Source organism: Rhinopithecus roxellana, chromosome 18, assembly GCF_007565055.1.
Source record: "Rhinopithecus roxellana isolate Shanxi Qingling chromosome 18, ASM756505v1, whole genome shotgun sequence".
Taxonomy (NCBI): domain Eukaryota; kingdom Metazoa; phylum Chordata; class Mammalia; order Primates; family Cercopithecidae; genus Rhinopithecus; species Rhinopithecus roxellana.
The window spans coordinates 22,844,569-22,856,692 of record NC_044566.1 but is presented as its reverse complement, the minus strand read 5'-3'; the positions used below and the strand labels follow the sequence as shown (position 1 = coordinate 22,856,692).

Genomic DNA, 12,124 nt, shown 5'->3' with positions numbered 1-12,124 from the left:
TGGCCGGGCGCGGTGGCTCAAGCCTGTAATCCCAGCACTTTGGGAGGCCGAGACGGGCGGATCACGAGACCATCCTGGCTAACATGGTGAAACCCCGTCTCTACTAAAAAACACACACAAAAAAAACTAGCCGGGCGAGGTGGCTGGCGCCTGTAGTCCCAGCTACTCGGGAGGCTGAGGCAGGAGAATGGCGTAAACCCGGGAGGCGGAGCTTGCAGTGAGCTGAGATCCGGCCACTGCACTCCAGCCTGGGCAACAGAGCCAGACTCCGTCTCAAAAAAAAAAAAAAAAAAAAGAGGTCTTAAAGACTAGATAAACCTAGACATCCATCAGCAGATGAATGGACAAAGAAAATGTGGATATGATAGAGTACTATTCAGCCATCAAAAATAAGGAAATGCTGTCATTTGCAACAACATGGATGAACCTGGAGGATATTATATTAAGTGAAATAAACCAGGCACAAAAAGACAAACACCACGTGATCTCATTCATGTAGAATCTAAAAAGGTTGATCTCATAGAAATAGACAAGAGAATGGTGATTATCGGGAGCTGGAGCTGTGGGAGAGGAGGAAGAGTTGGAAAGATGTTGATCAAGGGACACATATTTACAGATAGATAAAAAGAATAAATTCAAGTGACCTATTACACAGCACGGTGACTACAGTTAATATGATATATTACATTCTTGAAAAATGCTAAGAGATTGAATGTTAAATGTCCTCACCACAACAAAAATGGGAACCAGGTGAGGTAATGCATAGTTTAATTAGCTAGGTTTAACCATTCCACAATGCATATGTACCGTGCTTCAAACCATCATGTTGTACATGGTAAATATACCCAGTTTTATCTGTCGATTTAAAGTAAATTTTTTAAATGGATACATATTTCTAAAATTGGAATTGTTGGAAATGTTTCAGAAACAGATTATACCTGCTACAGTCTATCATGTTTTGTGATTTAATAGCAATTATTTGTTTCCTTATTCTGAAAACGGTGGTCCCTCTGGTTGGTCTACAACAGAGACTGAAATCCAAGTCAGTGTCCTTTAACAAACAACGATCAGCTCAGGAATAGTTCCACAGATGAGTGATGTACACTTTACTCCCAACATGGGATTAACAAGGGTAAAAAATGGAAAAGCTGAATTCTAGTTCCTTACTGTTAATTTCCTCATAGAAAAATACTATTTTGCAAAAAATAAAAAATTCAAATAATATACAAGCCAACCCATTCCAGAGCCAAATGCAAATTATAACTGCTCACTTCTATTTGTCTCCATTCTCTCAACAACAGATCAATGCTCTAAGGCAGATCAGTCGCCCCGCTACATGACGGTAACAGCTGTGCAAATGAATTCTTTAGATGTTAAGTAATTTTCTTTTCCTTACAGGACATTTGAGAATACTCCTTTCTAAACCTTTGTCTGGCAACTCATTTACTCCATTTCAAAAATGTTAGATAGCAGATAAAAATTCCTTTAAATTTAAAAGGTTTGGTCACTTTATAAAATTTGTGACAGTTATGTAAGCAAAAATTAACCCCACAAAAACAATTCATTCAACACAACTAAGCCCATACACATTTTAAGAAACTTCACTCTCTATATTTCTCATTCTACTACTAATATTAAGCATTAAAAAATAATTAAACACAATAAATAACCTATTAGGTAACTACAAAAATAAGGTGAATTCTACAAATAACTATTTATTTATAAATGTTGGCCTAATCACAGAACCAAAAAGGAAATCAATCACAGATCCTCCTCTCAAATAGCCTATAGTCTAGTAAGAAGAAAGAAATATATTTAAAATCAGTATTGCTACTTTGAGTCCCTGCCTTCCATTCGAAATAAGTATTGACCCATATGTGGTAAGTTTCAGGATGTCAAGGCTAATCAAAGAAAATACAGGACCACAAGATGGCAGTAGTACAAAAGGAGCTTTATTTGGGTGGTGCTTTGACAGGTTGCCAAGAGGCTGAAGTCCCTCACAACAGGAGACCTTCCAGAGACAATGGTGCCTGGCTACCACCCAGAAGGCAAAGATGACAAGAAAACTCCCAGGAGAAGGGGAAATTGGAGAGGGTGCTTGCACGTCTAGGTGATATCACTTACTAGAAAATAGGAAGTCTCTGGGTCAGAGAGCTTTCAAGGGTATCAATGGCTTGGGGTCTTTTAGTGTCCCACAGTTTATTTTATCTATGGTTAGCAGGCATTCAGTTAAATTTTGTCAGCGATGCAAAGCAGGTAGGTTTTAAATGGCTAAAAGTAAGTTTATTTGAGCTATATTTAAAGCAACTGGATGTATAAAAATCAGAGTTGGGTACCATTTGGTTTTGGGCTAATGGTCCTAGCCTGCTGTGAAGAAGTAAGAAAAACATGGGGGTCCATCTTCAACCCATTTATATAACATCACAAAACAAAAAATATCATCGGACACAGAAGCAGAATCTGAGATATTCAGTATCCACAGGTGTATGTCTAGAGTTTAACTTAAGAATCAGAGTTCAAAAGATGTATCAAAATACTCCTTAAAGCTTTATTAAATTATTCAACAATTATTTAAACTCTTATTCTCTGCCAAGCCCTGTTCTACGCACCAGATACTCTACAGTCAATAAGGTACGCATTAGGACTGGCTACATAATTTGCAGAGCCCAATGCAAAAAGAAAATGCAGGGACTTTTGTTCAAATTTCAATTAGGGCCAGGCATGGTGGCTCACAACTATAATCCCAGCATTTTGGGACACCTAGGCATGCAGACTGCTTGAGCCCAGGAGTTCAAGACCAGCCTGTGCAAGGTGGCAGAACCCCATCTATACAAAAAATATAAAAATTTGCCAGGCATGGTGGCATGCACCTATGGGCCCAGCTACTCAGAAGGCTGAGGTGGGAGAACTACCTGAACCTAGGTAGTTCAAGGCTGTAGTGAGCTGTGATTGTACCACTGCACTCCAGTCTGGGTGACAGAGTGAGACCCTGTCTGAACAACAAAAAATTTCAATAGGGTGATTAGAGAACATTAAACCAACGACACGGTTCATCTGAGTGTAGGTTCTTGCTTGACTGCACAGGTCACATGCCCAGGAAAATGACCCTAGCAGGTATGTTCTCTATCTCCACCATGTACACAACCTAGTGGCAAAAGACGTAGAGTTAAAACAAAGAAAAGGAACGTGGCGCCATAAAAAGTGCCATGCAGGAAACAAAAAGGATTCCACAATAACAAGCAGTGTAACCTAGTTTAGTGAACTTGAGAAAGGCCTCTGTGAAGAGCTGACATTTAAGCTAAGACATGCAAACAAGCCAACTACACAGTCTGTGTGTGTGAAGGACCCATAGGTTGAAGAGTTCACACCTGTGGTTTTCAATAAGGACAAGTTTGCCTCCCACAGGACAGCTGGCAAAGTCAGGAGTCATTTTTGGTCATCACAACTTGGTGGAGAGTGGTAACGCCATTGGTATCTAGTGGATGGAGGTGACAGATGCTTCTAAACATCCTACAATACATAGGACAGCACCCCACAACAAAGAATTGCCAATCCCCCAATGTCAATGGCACTCAGGTTGAAAAGCCCTAATGTGTAGTAATGTAGATCATGTACAAAGCCATGAGTTGTGTAAGAGTTTGGCATGTGTGCCTTTGATGTCCTCGGCCATGTGACTTTATTGTAGAGAATACTAGAAACCTGCAGTTCTAAAGACAAAGATGAATTTAATTTATGCTACAGAGATTTAATGCAATACTATACAGCCACTTAAAAAAATCAGGCTTAGAAAGATATTTAACAGCGTGGGAAATGGGAAATAAAGATATGTTCATAATTAGAAAAGGCTTGTTTTTCAAAAAGGAAATTATTCTATGTTCTTTCAAAAAATAGTCATGCTTAGCAGGGAGCTGATGAGCATGCTAAAAAGACAATGCAAAGGCGTTTTGGCGGTAATTTCTAGATGGTAAAATTATTTTACTTTATTTGTACTTTTCATACATTCTTCCATAAAAACACGGAAGTATAACATCTCCTTTTCTTTCTATAAAAGTGCACTGCACATTCAACTTACATAGTAGCCATAGGTGGACCTGATGCAGCTAATCATAGGCTGTGCTGTTTGTCGTGATTCATAGAGAAATGAATAATCATTTTAGCATAATTTGGGCAATCTCATTAGTGAAATGGAAGATTTACTAAAACTGAAAAGTTCAAGAATTGAGAGCATAATCAGTGCTGCCTTTTCTTCTTGTTGAAGGTCAGAACTCTATAAAAGAAAGGTAGATATGGAAAATGGCTATTGTCTATTAAAATTAATGGCTATTGTTACTTAACCAAGTAGATCAGATACTACATTCACAGAGAATCTATTTCAACGGGCATATGTTTGAAGTCTCCCATAACCCCATTTTAACAAATCAGATCTGTTGTTTGTTGGCTCAACAGTTATACCAAGAGACCATTCATCTATGAATCATGGTTGATCATCTATGAATCAACCTAGCTAGAATGTTGTTCTTGGTCTTACCAGGTAACTATAAAAGAAATGTTGTAGATTTAGAAAGTGTTCTCATCAAATATAAGGACAATGTGAAAGTGGATTATACACACACACATACATGTACATACCAGAAATATCTATTTTCCAGAAAGCTTAACAGGCTAGAAACAAGGAAAAATAATAGGGATTGGGGGGTGATAAGTGGAAAATATTATTCTTAAGTTCCTCAAGTTGTACCCTTCCTAAGCCAATTATACAACTATAGGATGTTGGACATTTGGCAAAATGGAACTTAAATTATGGGATGGAGGGAGAATGGGGATGCATATAATATTTGTAGTTGATGCACAAGATTTATAGTTGACACCAATATTTACAATTGACGCCACAAGGGAATATGTGTGATCAGTATAATTCAGCACCTGATGAGCCATTGGATTCTATGACCCTAAAGTAGAAAATCAAACTCACTTCTCCACCATTAAGATGCACTAAACGAAATTAGCTGGGCGTGCTGGCGGGCGCCTGTAGTCCCAGCTACTCGGGAGGCTGAGGCAGGAGAATGGCGTGCACCCGGGAGGCGGAGCTTGCAGTGGCTCGAGATCGTGCCATTGCACTCCAGCCTGGGCAACAGAGTGAGACTCCGTCTCAAACACAAAACAAAACAAAAAAAAAGATGCACTAAACGCCTAGAGAAAAATGAAACACATGATTCTCTTAGATATCGAAGCACAGACTGGACTTCCCAAGGGAAAAGGTGACAAACTGTCCTGGCAATGGAACTGGGCCTTGATGCTCACAATTCAAGATAAGTAACATTCACAGAATTAGAAAACAATGATGAGCAAGACCTCTTGGGACCTGTAGTATAAAAGGATGGGGAGAAAGGCACTCTGCCTTTCTAACTAAAATAACTAAACATTCCCCTCTTTTGACACTAGCTACTACTGCTTCTTTATTTATGACAACTAACCCTACCTTAATCTTTCTAACACCTAGATAAAAGTTATCAAAATAGCCAATTCCTGAATTGTCCCACTTCATTAAACCTTCCTTATAATAGCCCACCACAAGCCCAAATCCCATAAAAAGCCCTCCCAACTACCTACTACCAAACTCTCTAGAGTTCCTTTGGTATGCAATCTCCCTTGCTGCAACAAACAAAATGAATCTAATTTTACTACATCTTGTTTCCGGAGGTTCTTGGCTGGTGGGCTTCAACCCAGGGCAATCCTGATGTTAATCATCTGCCCCAATGTCACACGACGGGTCCCAATTCTGGCTTTGGAAATCTGATCACCATAAATACGTTGTTCAAACAGCAAAACTGGTTAATTCATGAGAAACAGAGTCCCAGTTTCAGATTACTGTCCATGAGTGACTATGGTCACCAACATTCTAATTGTGTGAATCTGTAAACCACCTTAGAAGCACTATTTTACCTCCCTACAGACAGATGGTGGTGTGGCAGTGGCGGCAGTGGTTATGAGCGTTGCAGCTAGCAGTGGCACAGCCTTGTTTCATTGAGGCTTATTTGTTCACAAAAATAAACAAAATATTCACCATAATGTAACAGATATCACTTCAGATAAAAATACATTTCCCAAATTGAAAAATAATCATTGAAACCAACTTGTTATTATAAAAACATCTTTGATATATAAAGACCTAAAATTAAAATGTCATCCTTAAAAATCAAGTTAAAATCAAGACACTAAACAAAAAAAATTATAATGAAAACATGAACATATTTTCAGCACTTACTATGTGCCTGGATTTCTGACATTTTACATTATTTCATTTTATCTATGCAAACACTTTTTTTAAAAATCCTATGTATAAATGAGAAAACAGAGGTTCAAGATGATAATTTATCTGTGAAGCAGAACTACAGGTGGCAGAACCAAGTTTTAAAAGCCAAATGTCTATCCAGTAATTCCAAACTCCAAGGTTACCAAGCAGATCATTTTTCCTAGGTGTGAGAGTGAAACTACACTGTCCTTGGAGCAATAATAAAATTCGATTATAATGAAAGCAGTTAAAAAAAAACAAAAACAACTTCAGAGCACTGCTTACAGTGTCTTTTAGTATTAAAATTTCACTTAACCATGTCAAGAGTTTATTTTTATTATTCTATTTATAGCCAAAATATACCAAGGAAGTTACTTTCACAGACTACTTAATATAGAGAGTATACTTGCTATAGAGTTCTATATCAACAAACACACATTTCAAAAAATAGTTGGTATATAAATTATCTAAATATATTCCTTACTCTTTTGATAAACTTCCTCTTTCTGAACTATCCTCTAAAAGAGGCATGTGTGAACTATGCACAATGCATGTGCAAAGAGAATTTTAATAGAAAAGCATTATCCCCATCCCCAATAAATAAAATAAAAATGAAAAGACCTTTAAAAGACACTTTCAGTAACAGTTCTTTTCCAAATAAAATAAACAAGAGCAAAGGGCACCTTGACTACTACTTAGAAAATAAAATCAGAACACAGGGAAATCTGTAATTCTAATCACATTGACACCTTCTCCCCTTTTTTACATTTCTCATCCAAACATCCTTAGGAGCTCAATAGGCTTAAAAGAATTGGAGCAGGGTAGAGAACAAAGGTGAGGGAAATCTGAGAAACGGTTTAAATCACTGCTCTCACAATTTTAATAATTTCAATTTGGATAGCATTTTTTTCAGAAGAAGTAAAAGTCACAAAGGTAGGAAGAAACTAAAAACTTATTCTACCTTCTTATATTATACAAACTGCATTTTGGCTAGACATCTCAGGGATTAACCACTGTGAACAAGAAATGCAAGAAAGCAGTAAAAATATATACTTCCAAAATATATATATATATATATATCAAATTAAATGTGTTTGTTTTAGTCAGTGAAAGGCTACGTGCTAAATGAATACATTTGTTAAAAGATATTACTATTTGTATTCTCATGTAGAAATGACTAAAGCATGTTCTTTCTTGAGATTGAGGATAATCTTAGAATATATGATAGTCAATTACCATATTCAATCACGTTAAATGTTGTAGATCATATATAAATACAAAAAGAAAGAAAAGTATTTACTAAGCATGTGGTATGTTTGGTTTACTCAATTTGGGATTGAGGGATTTTTTTAGAGAGATGAGAGGAATCAGTGCTTAAAAAACAGTTTAATATTTTGCTGAATTGTTTGTAAAAGGATGACCAACAATACAGACACAAAACTTCAGAATTACATCAAATTCCTATATGAATGCCTTTTTTGGGGCAGTGGGTATAAATCAGCATAGTACTTTTTACTTTTGTGTGACTTTTTCTTAGTGAAAATATTAAAGGAACTTAGCTTTTCTTTTCACTAGTACCACTGATGTCTCTAAGCCTCTTCTGTGAGTGCTCCGGTGATTCCTCCATCACCTTCAGCCACAGATTTGAAAAAGGTACTAGCAATAGGAAAACAATCCAGAGTGACTTAGAAAAGAAAGATTCCTTGCCGTCATGGCACTTTTATGTGCGTCATGTGTATCAAATGCAAATAATTACAGTCATTTCTCTCTCCTTAGGACACAGCTTAATTTTCCCTGACATCCTGGTAAGACACTGCCTCAGTGACTGATACTCTGGAAAGTTCATCTTCAAAAGAGATGAACACCCAATCAATGTGTTGCATTCAGCAGATACCAGAAATACTGAGATACCAGAGTGGAGTGAATTCAGGGCCTTACTGGGGAGAAGGGGCTGGCCGTCAACATTCGGTGAACATAAGCAGGCATGGTTACAATATTTGAGGGGTAAAAACCTAATAATTCAGGTGAGGATCTCACATCATAACACTCTCACCACCCACACACACAAACTCACTTTAGTTTTATCAGCAGCCGATAAGTGAGATTTACTTCCTAATGAAAAGAATGCACTAAGACAACTACAGATCTATAAGGTGATATTTTGTTTAGGGATAGAAGAATCGCCCTAAACTGAGAATGTCAACTTTGTTTCAAGTAATATAGAAAAAGCACCTAGTACCAAACAGGTATACAAATAAATAACTGGGTTTAAGACTGGTCATGTAAACTCAAATGGAGTCAATGTTTCCGAATGCCTAGATTTTCTTTCTGGGATGACTTAAAATTGAGTTCACAACAAGCAAAGCAGTCAAGAAAAGCGGCTACAGCTCACAGCTCAGTGCTACAAGCAAGTCCCCCAACCGTGGAAACTCAAACAGAAGATGGATTTTAGACTTAAGCGTCCTCCACAAGTTCTTTGTTCAACCAATAACCTCACAGATTCGTCTGTGTTGGCTTCATAGTCACAGCCACGGCTCTAGTAAGACCTTACTTGGCTCCAGACACCTGCTCTTACGTTTCACAGCTACGACCTATTCTTCCAGACAGAACCTACACTGGAACTCCCACCAGCAGAAGGAAACTGGTGCGGTGAAAACGGGGAGCAGGGTTCGAAAGCATAGGCAAAAGGCGCTCACAGGAAGCATGATCCACGCTGGCCACACAAACTGTATCTTTCCCTTTGGAACGCTGGTATATCTCATTCATGTCAAGTGACTCCCCAGTACCTTCGGTTTGATCGCCTGTTGCCATAAACACTTTTCAGGCTAAAAACTACCTCGTGGTGCTGGGAGACACACTGGGTTGTTGGGTTCCTCCAAGCAGGGCTTGATGCCAGGGCACAGAGGGGCAGCTAAGGGTCACGTCTCTGGGTGCACAGGGTCCAAGTCCTAATTACAGAGGAGACCGGCTGCCCTTGTCTGTGCCCCATTCTCCAGCAAAGGGGTATATCGCAGGTGTGTGATTTTTAGTACCAAACTTGGGGCGATCGAATTCAGTTCCCTCCACCTTATGAGAAAACAGCAAACCGAAATCCCCAGTGGGGCACTGGTGAAATTCCTACTCGGAAGAGAAACGCAGTTAGACTGCGCGTGTCCCTCGCCCTGATGTCTGCTTTCCTGGTTCCTTCCAACTCATCCTCCGAGGCTAAGGGAGCCGGGCGGGAAGCAGATGCCCAGAATCGGGCTTCGTCGCAGGCGTGGTTAGGGGTCCCCAGAGCTGCGCTGCACTGCACTCAGGCTATCCGCACCGAGCATCCCCGGAGGCCTCCCTGGGATTCACCCTGCGCGGATGCAGGGCCCGAAAGGTCATCTTCCCACGAGTGCCACCAAGGGAGCCTGGGGCAGTGAAGGCCAGGCTCGGACGCCCCTGACCCAGCGACCCCCTCATTGCCCCTTACCTGCCCGCGGCGAATCCGGCAGCCCCCTGACAGCTCCCAGCAGCCGCCACTGGAAAAGTTTCCGAACTTCTTCGCAGGTCTGCACGCCCTCGCTGCGGGCGGACCCAACCAAGGCCAGGAGGAGGAGGCAGCGAAAGCCCACCGGCCAGGTCTGTGCGTCCATCCTCGCCGTCCTGGTCCCCTTTACCCCGCAGAGGACCCCACTCGCCCCGCGCGCCCTGGCTGAGCTTCAGGCGTGGAAGACACGGCTGCCGAGGCTCTCGAGCGGTGCGAGCCGACTGCGGGGGGTACGGACCGCCCGCAGGCACCGGCTTCACCTGGGAGCACTTAGCTCTTCCCAGAGGAGGCCCTAAGCTGAGACACCAGAGTTTTCGAGCTGAGCACCGTCTGGTCTTCTTCCCCAGCCGAGGCGAGTGGGCGCTGGGCGGAGCGAAGAAAACTAGTGGAGCCGCAGGGAGCCCGCGAGCATCTGGCTCTGGCCACCACTGCTGCCACTGTTGCAGTTGCCGCTGCCGCTGCCGCTGCCGCTGCCACCGCCGCCTCCGCCTCCGCCGGCTCGGCTCGCAGCCGCTAACCTGGAATGTGCCCGCTTGTCTGCCCTCCGCGGAAGCCCCGCCCCGCACGCCCCGCCCCGCGAACAGGCCACGCCCCCGCCACAGCCCCTGCGCGCTGTCCGGCTCCGCACCCGCTGAGATGCTGTCCTGCCGGGCCCAGGGCTGAAGACTCGGAGCAACATTGATGTAGATAAATAAAACGAGCAACATCGATGCAGATAAATAAAACGAAACCCGGACCTCGCTCTCCCAGTCCATTCTGGGGAAGAATTATCTGTTAAAAACAGAGAATGTATAAATAGGATCAGAGAAGACAAGAGATGACAAACACCAACTGGAACTAAGAAATATCTATGTAATCAAGGTCCTCAATACATAGGAATTTGAATTCTAATTGCATTAAATAGAATCTGGACATAATACAAAAAACAAAAACTATCTACAGTTAAAGATTTCAATTGAGAGACTTCATAACACTTAGGTTTTTAAAGAGTGCACATGAGAAGCTTTTTTTTTAATTGCTTTGTGTTACTGCTTAGGAACATTTTTCTATAACATTATGATTTTCTGAAAGACGGTGTAAGTATTACAATCAAGCTTTATCACATTCTTATCACAATGAAGTCTAGTTTTAAGTCTCTTATCACCATTTAGCATCATATTTTACTTCAGCACTTTGTATCTGTGGGGCCCCTCTGAGCTTTATCACTTCTGGAATTTCTTTAAAATATTTTTCAGAGAGCAACTAAGTTCAGAGTGCTCAGGGGAGTTCCTCACAAAGAATACAGAACAATAAAGACTTTAAGCAATTGTAAAATGGCAAAGGAATTTTGTCAGTTTACAGTTTACAAGAGGAATGCGTTATGCACCAGAAACCAAAGGGCAGGTGCATTTTGTAAATGTGATTGACTCAACAATTAAGCCTGTAAGAGTGTCTCAATCCACAGCCACTTGAAGAGAGTACTCCTTCTGTAAAATAAACTAGTTAAAAGCACAAGCAGGCGGGACAATGAATGATTTAAGGAATTTCATCTCAAATTTGAACCCCTACCAAGAGATAGTAGTGAAAAACTTCATGTCTTAGTGAAGACTTTTAATGAACATTTGATATCAAAGGCAGCGCTTTCAGCAGTATATCACTTGCTTTAAAACCATTCCAGGGCAATGACTGAGACACTGCTTCAGAGTGAAATCATGCTACTTGGTGTTCGGCATCAGTTTTCTGAATATGAGATTTTGTTTCAAAGGGCAGTGCTCTTCATGAATCTCTCCAGCTCTAACCACCCAGCATGGAAAGATTGCCTGGAAGTCAGCTATATCTATGAAAAGAAACAAGAAAAACCATGAGAATGTATATAGTGCTTATGGGGGTCAGATAATATTCTAAGTACTTTATGGAAATGAATTCACTCATTTAATCTTTATAACAACCTTATAAAGTAGTTACTACTGTAATTGTTTTACAGATGAGGAAACAGGAACAGAGAGGACAAGTGACTTACTGAGTGCCTAAGGTAAGTGACAAAGCCAGAAATCAAACTGAGGTTTCCAAATCCAGACTGCATGCGCTTCTACAGAGGCTCTCTTTGACTATTTTATGGTACACAAAAACCCATCAGGTTTCACCAAAGGCTTTGGGCAGGAATACCAAAGGCTGTTTATTCATTTATCAGATTTTTACTAGTAAATATGCATAATTTCTATCTATATAACTGTATTCTACTAGAATTATTTGTATCTCAATATAAGGCTAATAAATTCCCAAGTTTTTCTAAAACATCTTTATTCTTACCAAGATCTCTCCTTGATAGATTTGATCAT

The 12,124-nt window shown here is 40.5% G+C and overlaps 1 protein-coding gene across 1 annotated transcript in view; it reads right to left on the bottom strand.

The window, feature by feature from the left end:
* Window positions 1–10,331, bottom strand: part of GPC5 (glypican 5) — a 1,536,710-nt gene extending 1,526,379 nt beyond the window's left edge. The window contains exon 1 of the mRNA XM_030922397.1: window positions 9,750–10,331. Within this exon, the coding sequence (XP_030778257.1) occupies window positions 9,750–9,912 (163 nt within the window). The 5' untranslated portion in view covers window positions 9,913–10,331. The remainder of the gene's footprint in view (window positions 1–9,749) is intronic.
* Between the last annotated feature and the right edge of the window lie 1,793 nt (window positions 10,332–12,124).